Source organism: Mustela putorius, unplaced genomic scaffold (genome assembly GCF_011764305.1).
Source record: "Mustela putorius furo isolate JIRA1106 unplaced genomic scaffold, ASM1176430v1.1 tig00003896_pilon_pilon_pilon, whole genome shotgun sequence".
In the NCBI taxonomy this organism is placed as follows: Eukaryota; Metazoa; Chordata; class Mammalia; order Carnivora; family Mustelidae; genus Mustela; species Mustela putorius.
The window spans coordinates 14518504-14530929 of record NW_025422045.1 but is presented as its reverse complement, the minus strand read 5'-3'; the positions used below and the strand labels follow the sequence as shown (position 1 = coordinate 14530929).

The window sequence follows — 12426 nt, the reverse complement described above, 5'->3', positions numbered from 1 at the left end:
AGAAAAAAAGAGCTAAGGAGAGTTAGAATGATCAAAATATAGAACAGGAAAACAGAGAAAGGAGACATAAGTGGAAAGGTTATTATATACTATATATAATAATGTCATATAATTTTATAAATAAATAATAATTATTAATTACACATAATAATATATAATTGTGGAATAATAGCCCAATCCTGGAGTAGGTTAGAGTCCTGCCACAAAAGACTCTTAAAAATGTGGTATTTTTCTGTAATTATGATTTGGGACTTTCCCACTTTTTAATATTCACCCAAATACATAGGATAAAATTAAGCTGAAGATCTAAACTAATTATCAGAATGGAGTCTCTTTAACCCAGCTGAGAAAGCTTTATCATGTTAGATTTACAACTTCAGAAAAAACAAATGAACAAAAACATTTTCAATAGTTGTATCCTCAGATTGACTTAAGATAGTGTATAGCTTATTTACTGATCAAAATCATATACACAAAAATAACCCATTACAGTGAAAAAATTGCCAAATATAAAGTAAAAAGCTAAGGACATAGTGTTATCTTCAATCTGTAAATGTTCTATGACTTGGGAAAGTAATACTACCTTTCTCAGTGTGTATTCCCACCTATAGATGGGGTATTTTTCATTTGTTTTGTTTAAAGATTTATTTACTTGAGAGAGAGCATGAGCAAGAGGGGCAGAGGGAGTAGGAAAGAGAATCTCAAGCACACTCAACACTGAGCACCCTACAAGAGGCTCCATCTCATGACCCTGAGATCACAACCTGAAACCAAGAGTTGTTCACACAACTGACTGTGCCACCCAGAAGCCCTGGGTTTTGTTTTTGTTTTGTTTTGTTTTTAATATTAAGGTACTGCACAATTTATCTCTGAGTTTTTTGACCCTCCATTATATTCTATACTAATTCAACAATCACTTACTGTCTCCCATGAACCAGGTAGTATTTTAAGTGTCCACAATGCAGTATAGACAAGACAAACAACATCCCTGTTCTTTGGAATTTTAAATTTTACCACAGGGAGACGAGAAACAAGTAGGAAAGAGAATGTCAGAGAGTAATGAGTGTGATAATAAAAATATAACAGTGCATTGACAAAATCTTGAGAAAAATACTGCTATTTTTAAATGGGGGTGATCGTCAGGTGGACATTAACTACCAAAGTTAATTCTAGAAGAAGTAGGTTGAATAGCTGTGTGTGTGTTAAAGATATTCAATTTGTACTTAAAAATATTCCCATGAAGAAAACTTCAGACCCAGATGTCTCCTCTATTGAAATCTACCAAACATTTATTGAAAAATAATACTACATGGATGGGACTGGAAGAGATTATGCTGAGTGAAATAAGTCAAACAGAGAGAGTAAATTATCCTATGGTTTCCTTATTTGTGGAGCATAACAAATAGCACGGAGGACAAGGGGAGATGGAGAGGAGAAGGGAGTTGGGGGAAATTGGAAGAGGAGGTGAACCATGAGAGACTATGGACTCGGAAAAACAATCTGAGGGTTTTGAAGGGGCGGGGGTGGGAGGTAGGGGGAACCAGGTGGTGGGTATTATAGAGGGCACGGATTGCATGAAGCACTGAGTGTGGTGCAAAAATAATGAATACTGTTATGCTGAAAGTAAAAAATAAATTTAAAAAATGTTTTTTCAAATTTACTCTTTTAAATGGAGAATAAAACAAAATTAATGTATCTATAAAAAATAAAATAAAAATAAAAGTAAAAATTAAAAAAATAAAAATAAATAAATATTTCTGACTCTCTCACTTTGAGGGGCTAGATTTGAGGCTGGCTTTCCTGTCTCCTGGTTTGGCTGTCTCTTCAATAAAATCTTTCCTTGCTTCAAAAAAAAAAAAAAAGAAAGAAAGAAAGAAATAAAAAGAAAAATAATACTAATTCCACACAAACTCTTTCAAAAAACAATATGAAAAGAAAAATGTTTTCTAATATTAGCTAATTTCTTCCTGTACACATTGGGTTATTTAAAAAATATCACCTTACACCAGTTAGAATGGCCAAAATTAGCAAGACAGGAAACAGCATGTGTTGGAGAGGATGTGGAGAAAGGGGAACCGTCTTACACTGTTGGTGAGAACGCAAGTTGGTGCAGCCTCTTTGGAGAACAGTGTGGAGATTCCTCAAGAAATTAAAAATAGAACTTCCCTATGACCCTGCCATTGCACTACTGGGTATTTACCCCAAAGATACAGATGTAGTGAAAATAAGGGCCATCTGTACCCCAATGTTTATAGCAGCAATGGCCATGGTCGCCAAACTGTGAAAAGAACCAAGATGCTCTTCAACGGACAAATGGATAAGGAAGATGTGGTCCATATACACTATGGAGTATTATGCCTCCATCAGAAAGGATGAATACCCAACTTTCGTAGCAACATGGACGGGGCTGGAAGAGATTATGCTGAGTGAAATAAGTTTCACTTATTTGTGGAGCATAACATATAGCATGGAGGACAAGGGGAGTTAGAGAGGAGAAGGAAATTGGGGGAAATTGGAAGGGGAGGTGAGCCATGGGAGACTATGGACTCTGAAAAATAATCTGAGTGGTTTGAAGTGGCGGGGGGGTAGGATGTTGGGATACCAGGTGGTGGGTATTATAGAGGGCATGGATTGCATGGAGCACTGGGTGTGGTGCAAAAATAATGAATACTGTTATGCTGAAAATAAATTTAAAATAAATTAAAAAAAATAAAAGTGTCTGGCTTAAGTCACAAGTATATACATTTTTTTTTCTGAATTATTTTAAATTCAACTCCATTGTGGTCAGAAAAATATTTTGTATGAAATATACTGAGACTTTTTTTCTGTACCAGCATATCCTCTATCTTGACAAATGTCTTGTGTGGACCTGAAAAGTATTTGTGTTCCTCATTGTAGAGTGCAATACTCTATAAATAGCAACTAGATTACATTGTTTAGTGTTGTTCAATTCTTCCATACCTCTACTGGTTTTTTATCACATGTCCTACAAATTTTAAAAAAATGTTATTAAAATCTCAGTCTATGCTTTTGTGTTCTCCACTTCTTTATTTATATATGTCTGTATTCATGCATAAATTGTTTAAGTTCTTTTACTATAAGAATCATATTTAAGATTATATGTCTTGATGAATTGATATTTTTATCACTATGAAATTATTTTATAAATACGGATTAACTTTAGGTCCATGAAATTTACTTTGTTATTAACACAACCATACCATGACATGGTTAATGCTTACATGGCATATTGGGTTCTCCAGAGAAACAGAACCAGTAGGATAGATACATAATTAAGAGAAAGAAAGCAAGGGGGAGAGAAGGAAAGAGGGAAGTGGTTTATTATAATGATTTGGTTCGTGTGATTATGGAAGTGAGGAAGTTCTATAATCTTCCATCTGCTAAATGAAGACCCAGGAAAGCCAGTCATGTCATTCAGTCCAAGTTCAAAGATCTGAGAACTTGGGTAGCTGGTGGCATAATTTCCAGTCCAAGAATTAGAAGAGATGAAATGAAATGTATCAGCTCAATCAATGAAGCAAGGAAGAAAAGAGAAAATTTCTGCACCCTCTGCCTTTTTTGCTATTCAGGCCCTCAGTGGATTAAATGATCCTCACCCACGTTGTGAAGGGCAATCTACTTTACTGAGTCCACCAATTCAAATAGTAATCTCATGATAACACTATTTCAGATACACCAGAAATATTGTTTAATCTGAAGATGCATAGCCAGTTGACACATAAAATTAAACATCACCTGTGGTATCATTCTCCACCCACATACTTAAAGCATATCTGTGATTTTATATTTAAGAATTGATATCTTATATCTTGTAAACAGTATATACTTGAATCTCGTTCTTTCATACAGTCTGAAAATGTTTTTTAATTTGTATGTCGTCCATTTATATTTGATTTCATTATATTTTGTCCCATTATTCTCCATTCCTTTGCATTTTTTGCCTTCTTTTAGATTGAATATTTTTTTAATATTCCATTTTCTCTCCTGTGAAGACGTTATTAGATATAATGTCTCTGCGTATTACTTTTTTGTGTGTGGATGCTCTGGTGATTACAATATTCATCTGTAGCTTACCAATCACTCCAAATTGTTATTCAAGGATACTTCATGAAGACTGTATTTTACTATATATATTATATCTTTTATCCTCATTTAAGTCTTCTGTGCTATTATTGTCATATATTTTACTTCTTTATGTTATAAGCCCCATAATACCTTATTTTTTTAGGCAGATAATTATCTTACAAAGTAAATAATACAAGGTAAAAATGGACTTTTGCCATTTTTACACACTGATTTGCCATTTCCAGATCTTTTCATTCTTCCTCATTAATTCAGATTTCCATCTTCCGTATTTTCCTGTTGACATGAAGAATTTCCTTTGGCATGATTTTTTATGTAGGTCTGCTGGCAACAAATTCCCAGCTTTTATGAATATTAAAATGCATATTGAACCTTTCTTTTCAAAGTTTATTTTCACTAGATATGGAATTCTAGCCTCACAGTTTGTTTTTCTTTAAGAATTTTAAATACTGCATTTCACTGAGATGTTGTCCATTGTTTCTGAAAATGTCAACTATCATTCTTGCCACTCCTCTGAACTGGTTTTGTTGTTGTTTGTTTGTTTTTTGTTTTTCCTGCTCTGCTTTTAAGATTTTCTTCTCAGGGGTGCATGGGTGTTAAGCATCTGACTCTTGATTTTGGCTCAGATCATGATCTCATGGTTGTGGAATTCAACCCTGGTCAGGCTCTGTGCTCAGTGTGGAGTCTGCTTGGGATTATATCTCTCTCCCTCTCCCATCACCTCTTCCTGCCCATGTGTTCTCTCTTTCTCAAAATAAACTAAAGTGAAATCTTAAAAAAAAAAAATCTTTTCATATTTGGTTAGCACCTATTATACTGTGGTCTTATTTGTATTTATACTGCTTGGATTTTGCTGAGTTTCATAGTATCTGGGATAATGTTTTTATGAATTCTTGGCAGTTAATTCTGGCCCTTGTCCCATTCTTTTTCTCCTCTTCTGGAATCCCAATTACATATATATTTTACCATTTGATCTTGCCCCAAAGTATATTAATACTATTAATATTTTTAATCTTTTATCTCTAATTCAGCTTGGATTATTTCTAATAACCTGTCCTCACCATCTTTGGTCATTCTGTATGAATTGTCCACAGTTTTGGTCATTCATCCCATATAAAGCATTTCCTTGAATTTCAAAACTTGTTATTTTCAAATCTAGCATATCCATTAATATTTAGAGTTCATACTTCTCTACCAAAATCCTCATCTACTTATTCATTTATCACTTATTTGATATATTTATAGTAGTTTTCTAAAGTCCTTGTCTGATAATTATATCATCTGGTAGTTTTTGTCTATAAATATTTTTCTATTTTGAGATACTCTTCCTTGTTTTATTTTCTTGGCATAGCTCTTAATTTTTTTATTATATTCCTAATACTTCCAATACTTCAATATTAAATGGAAAATGAATAATAGTATTTAATTTTATTTTATTTTGCTTAGTTCTTCAGAAAGTTCAATCCTTTTCCTCTGTCCAAAAGTTAGAATGAGGGGGACACCTGGGTGGCTCAGTCAGTTAAGTGTCTGCCTTTGCTTCAGGTGAGGATCCTGGGGTCCTAGGATTGAGTCCCACATCAGTCTCCTTGCTCACCAGGGATCCTGCTTCTCCCTCTCTCTCTGCTTGCAGCTCCCCCTACTTATATGCTCGCTCTCTCTCTATCTATCTCTCTGACAAATAAAACAAACTGAGGGTTCTGGAGGGGGAGAGTGGGCTATGGGGTGAGCCTGGTGGTGGGTATTATGGAGAGCATGTTTTGCATGGAGCACTAGGCATGGTGCATAAACAATGAATTTTGGAACACTGAAAAAATTAAATTAAAATGAAAAATAAAAATAAAAAGAAGTTAGAATGAGGATATGATCTTCAGATTCCTTCTTAGGAACTGGGTCTAGTTGAACTGGGGCTTAGAATAATCTTTAATTAAACTGAAATTAGCTCAGATTAGTTTTACTTCAAATATCTGCCAATTGCCAGCAAGATCTTTTATCTTACTGATACATGGAGCTAGAAGGAGTTTGAGCCACACTTCAGATATTATTTCTTTCCCTTATGAATGATTCAACTCTAAAGATATCAAGATAAAGAGTCATATTGATATGAATACACTAATCATAGGAGATCTTAACACGCCTCTCTCAGAATTAGATCATTGAAGCAGAAAATCAATATAGAAACAAGAGCATTGAATGACATTGGGCCAGATGGACCTCATAGATATATACAGAACATTCCACCCTAAAACAACAGAATACTCATTCTTCTCAAGTGCACTCAGAACCTTCTCCAGAATTGACCACATACTGGGTCACAAATCAGGACTCAACCGATACCAAAAGACTGAGATTATTCCCTGCATATTCTCAGATCACAATGCTTTGAAACTGGAGCTCAATCACAAGGAAAAGTTCAGAAGGAACTCAAACACCTGGAAGCTAAAGACCACCTTGCTTAAGAATGCTTGGATCAACCAGGAGATCAAAGAAGAACTGAAACAATTCATGGAAACCAATGAGAATGAAGACACTTTGGTCCAAAACCTATGGGATTCAGCAAAGGCGGTCCTAAGGGGAAAATACATAGCCATCCAAGCCTCCCTCAAAAAAATTGAAAAATCCAGAACACACCAGCTGTCTCTACACCTTAAAGAACTGGAGAATCAACAACAAATCAAACCAATTCCATACATAAGAAGGGAAATAATCAAGATTAGAGCTGAGATCAATGAGGTAGAAACCAGAGATACAGTAGAACGTATCAATAAAACTAGAAGCTGGTTTTTTGAAAGAATCAATAAGATCGATAAACCATTGGAGACACTAATCCAAAAGAAAAGAGAGAAAGCCCAAATTCATAAAATTATGAATGAAAAGGGAGAGATCACAACTAACACCAAGGAAGTAGAAACAATCATCAGAAGTTATTATCAACAGTTATATGCTAATAAGCCGAGCAACCTAGATGAAATGGATGCATTCCAGGAAAAATATAAACTATCAAAATTGAACCAGAAAGAAATCGACAACCTGAATAGACCGATATCTAATAATGAGATTGAAGCAGTGATCAAAAATCTCCCAAAAAACAAAAGCCCAGGACCTGTCAGATTCCCTGAGGAATTCTACCAAACCTTCAAAGAAGAAATAACACCTATTCTCCTGAAGCTGTTTCAAAAAATTGAAGCATAAGGAAAACTTCCAGACTCCATGAAGCCAGTATTACCCTGATCCCCAAACCAGGCAAAGACCCTACCAAAAAGGAGAATTTTAGACCAATATCTCTGATGAATATGGATGCTAAGATTCTCAACAAGATCCTAGCCAACAGGATCCAATAGCACATTAAAAAGATTATCCAACATGATCGGTGGGATTCATCCCTGGGCTACAAGGATGGTTCAACATTCGCAAATCAATCAATGTGATACAACAAATTAATATGAGAAGAGAGAAGAACCACATGGTCCTCTCAATTGATGCAGAAAAAGCATTTGACAAAATCCAGCATCTGTTCCTGATCAAAATGCTTCAAAGTATAGGAATAGAGGTAACATTCCTGAACCTCATCAAATCTATCTATGAAAGACCCACAGCAAATATCATCCTCAATGGGAAAAAGCTTGCCGCCTTCCCATTGAGATCAGGAACAAGACAAGGATGCCCACTCTCACCACTCTTGTTCAACATAGTATTAGAAGTCCTAGCAACAGCAATCAGACAACAAAGGGAAATAAAAGGTATCCAAATTGGTAATGAAGAAGTCAAACTCTCTCTCTTTGCAGATGACATGATTCTTTATATGGAAAACCCAAAAGACTCCACCCCCAAACTACTAGAACTCATACAGCAATTCAGCAACGTGGCAGGATACAAAGTCAATGTGCAGAAATCAGTGGCTTTCTTATACACTAACAATGAAAATACAGAAAGGGAAATTAGAGAATCAATTCCATTTACTATAGCACCAAGAACCATAAGATACCTGAGAATAAACCTAACAAAAGAGGTAAGTACTCAAGGAACTACAGAACACTCATGAAAGAAATTGAAGAAGACACAAAAAGATGGAAGACCATTCCATGCTCTTGGATTGGAAGAATAAACATTGTTAAAATGTCTATACTGCCTAGAGTAATCTATACTTTAAATGCCATTCTGATCAAAATCCACTGGTATTTTTTAAAGAGCTGGAGCAAATAATCCTAAAATTTGTATGGAATCAGAAGAGACCCCAAATCACTAAGGAACTGTTGAAAAACAAAAATAAAGCTGGCGGCATCATGTTACCCGATTTCAAGCTTTATTACAAAGCTGTGATCACCAAGACAGCACGGTACTGGCATAAAAACAGACACATAGACCAGTGGAACAGAGTAGAGAGCCCAGATATGGACCCTCAACTCTATGGGCAAATAATCTTCGACAAAACAGGAAAAAATATACAGTGGAAAAAAGACAGTCTCTTCAATAAATGGTGCTGGGAAAACTTGGCAGCTATATGTAAAGAATGAAACTCGACCATTCTCTTACACCATACACAAAGATAAACTCAAAATGGATAAATGACCTCAACGTGAGACAGGAATCCATCATAATCCTAGAGGAGAACATAGGCAGTAATCTCTTCGATATAGATATCAATACCTAAGCACTGAGTAATGGCTGAGAATATACAAATTCCCTCTGATTTTCATTTCTTTCTCCACTCTCCCTTTTCTGAGCAATTACTGGTATAGGTGTCAGTGGTTATTGGGGGAGAAGTTTATAAAAGTAGGCTATTTATTTTTGTGTTTGGAGCCTTTTCAAATACCAGTCTGTCCACAGCTTAGAGCTTTTTCCTCATCTCTACCAAATATCTCAGTCTATGGTAGAATCACTTCTCCATGTACCTGTATCCAGCCCAGATGACTTGTCTACAGATAGAAAAACTGCCATAACTATTTGCTCATCTAGATGGGCTTTGTCTCACTCTGGATCTCAGTCATAAGGCTTCCTTGCTTCATCCACTCTTTAGAAGCCTCATAGAAACGTATAATTTTTATTTTGTACTTTTCTGTTGCTGGTAATTTATGAGCAACATTCTTTTACAAGCTAACCACAATCAATGCTCTCTATTCTCATGACCTGTTTTTGAGAATAAAATTACAAGCATTTTACATTTTTCCTTTGTTAATTAACTATTAATTTCTTTTTTAAAAAAGATTTTATTTATTTATTTATCAGAGAGAGAGAGAGAGAAGGAGCACACACAAGCAGGCAGAGGCAGAGAGAGAAGCAGGCTCCCCGCTGAGCAAGGAGCCCGATGCAGGACTTGATCCCAGGATGCCAGGATCATGACCTGAGCCGAAGGCAGTGGCCCAACTGGCTGAGCCACCCAGGTGTCCCTTAACTATTATTTTCAATTGCCCATTTCCAGTTGTCTTCTTGGTATATAATTGCTGCATATTCATTTATTGAAGATTCTTGGGTATTAAATAAATTAATCTTTTATCATTTTATAATTTTTAGTTAATAATTTTTATGCATGGTTGCTCCCTTATACCATTCTGGAGTAGGGAGGAATTCAATTCTATTTCCATACAAGCCTCTATAAATAAGGAGAAAATAATTTGCATATCCTTATGTGACAGGCAGATTTTTCCAGTTTTTTACATTTTACCTACACATATATTTTAACATATCAAATATAAGTATTTTTCTTTTCACTTACTATTTTTATATCATACTTCCCTGGCCTTTCTCACTTTCAAAATTATAAAACTATTATCCTACATTTTACCACTATTATTGCCATTGTTTTGTTTTCCAATAAAGCTGAAAACATACAAACAGATTCCTCTAGGACCTTTGCATCTAGGGTTCCAAAATCTGACTACCAAATGTACTCATGTAAAACTTGAATTTAGAAAAAATTGGAGAGAAAGCAGTAACTTTAAAGGTATCCTCTGTCATGCTCCTGTTCCCAGACTATGGTTAATTGATATAGTCTTTCAGTTAGTAGCTGGCAAAATGGCTTCTTGTTTCCCTATTCCCCTGATTATTTCAGAGGTAGATCACTTGGCACATTAGTTTTATACTGTTTTACTAGAAGTCATATCTGGATATCCATAATAAAAAATAGTCTTCTATCCCTTAAAAGATTTTATAAGTATCTAATTTCCCACACTAAACCCCATTACATTTAAAATAACTAAAGTAGTTTATGTAATCTCTAATAGAGTCTATCGTACCAAATAACTATCATTATCATAATGAATGAAATCAATTGAGGGCAAGGTTTAACATACAGGGAGGATTTATAAACAACCATTAGTAATAATCACGAAACTCTGAAAAAAAAATGAAATAATTTAATGACATTTTTTCTATAAAATTGATTATTTTCCTTTCTTTCCCATTTACCAAACTGGGGTGGGGGAGGAATATACCTATCAATTGAGATATATATAGATATCTATAGATATATAGATATATATAGATATATTATATATATGGAGAGAGAGGCTTTTTTCCAAAAATGTCTTCAGAATAACATTTGTCTCTTGATGGTGTTTTGCAGCTTACTGATCTCTGCCCAGAATCTTGATGTTGCTCTAAACCATAGAAGAAAATATTGTGGATGAGTAACTCTCCTGCTTAAAATATTAACATGTATTCTTACAGCAATTGGAATAGAACTCCTTATCTCAACCTAAAATACCTTAGTGATTTGATCCTTAGAGTAACATATATTTTCCCCTAAGTCTCACAATTTTTCATCATACTCCAAATGAGAAACACTCAGGTATTTCTTTAGTATTCTTTATGCATACCAAGCCTATTCCCTAATTATGCATAACTCTCCTTCATTGCCTACAAAAGTACCTGACAAATAAGAGGTACTCAGTGAAAAACCATATTTGTTAAATGAATGTTTGATTTACAGCAAGAATTTCCTCTTCCTACTTTCTGTTATTAAATCCATTCAGCAGACCACATGCCGACTCAATAACCTCCTCATGGAAGTTTTCACTTCCTGGTTGCGAAGGGTATAAATCATAGGATTCATTAATGGAAAGATCACAGTATGGAAGAAGGAAACTACCTTGTCAGCTGGCAAGGCCCTGAATGGGCGAGTGTAGATGAAGATAGCAGGTCCAAACATGAGAAGTATAATAATAACATGAGTGGTGCATGTGGACAGTGCTCTGCTCTTCCCTTCAGAAGTAGACCCACGTATATGACAGAGAATGACTGCATAGGAAGATAAAAGCCCCAGGAAGCACAGGAGGGTCATCAGACCACTGTTGAAGACCATCAGAAGTTCCACCACAAAAGTGTCTGTGCAGGCCAGCTTGATGACTTGTGGCACATCACAGAAGAAGTTATCCAGTTGGTTTGGGCCACAGAAGGGCAAGCGGAGGATGAGGGCCACCTGGATAATGGAGTGGATGAAGCCTCCAAGCCACAGAGCCAACAGCAAGGCATAGCAGGCTCTAGGGTTCATGACAGTTGAATAGCGTAAAGGCCGACAGATGGCAATGTAGCGGTCAAAGGCCATCACAACAAGGAGTAATCCTTCCCCTCCTCCAAGGAAGTGCAAGAAAAAGAGCTGAGTGATGCAACCCCTGTAGGAGATTACCTTTTTCTCAGAAACAAAGTCCACCAGCATCCTGGGAGCTACAATGAAGGAATAGGATGCATCCAGGAAGGCCAAGTTACCCAGAAAGAAGTAGAGGGGAGCTGTGAGCCCAGGGTCTGATCTGATGGTGAGGATGATGAGGAAATTGCCAGGAAGGATGATGAGATAGAAAATTAAAATTAACACAAAGACTAGGAGCTGAATATCTCGAGACTGTGTCAGACCAAGAAGGATGAATTCTTTCACCATTGTGCTGTTATCATTTTCCATCTCCTCTGCCTACAGAACACCAGGAAGTAGAGAGTTTATCTTCATCTCTTGTGTCTATATCACAGTTCTTTTCAAACTAAAACAGCATGTGCCACATCTGTTATACCATCACTTCCCCACAGCCTAAGAAATCTTTCCTACCCATTATTCTTCTATATTTCTATCTGTCAACACCCTGGTTTGAAGCCACACTCTTCTGCTTCTTCAGTTCTGTGCTTCTATTTAACTATTCTCTCATGTGGGACTATGAAATGCCCCTGCCGTGGACTTGTTTATGATTTGCACAAGGCAAAAGAAAATGTCTCTGACTGAGAAAAATCTTAAATTCAGTTATCAAGATCTTCAGGTTTTTATTTGAATGGTAGTTGAGGTGGGGATTGGTGGGGGGGAGCAAAGAGGACTGGCTGAGTTCTTTAAGGTGAAAGAAATGT

At 35.9% G+C, this 12426-nt stretch overlaps 1 protein-coding gene across 1 annotated transcript; it reads right to left on the bottom strand.

The window, feature by feature from the left end:
* Positions 1–11068: 11068 nt before the first annotated feature.
* Positions 11069–11995, bottom strand: LOC101680182 (olfactory receptor 4N4C). The gene has a single exon (XM_013050612.1). It carries the CDS (start codon positions 11993–11995, stop codon positions 11069–11071), a length of 927 nt encoding a protein of 308 aa, XP_012906066.1.
* Between the last annotated feature and the right edge of the window lie 431 nt (positions 11996–12426).

Excerpts from the sequence above, each read along its gene's own strand:
- LOC101680182 (XM_013050612.1), bottom strand. The coding sequence starts at position 11,995 with ATGGAAAATGATAACAGCACAATGGTGAAAGAATTCATCCTTCTTGGT.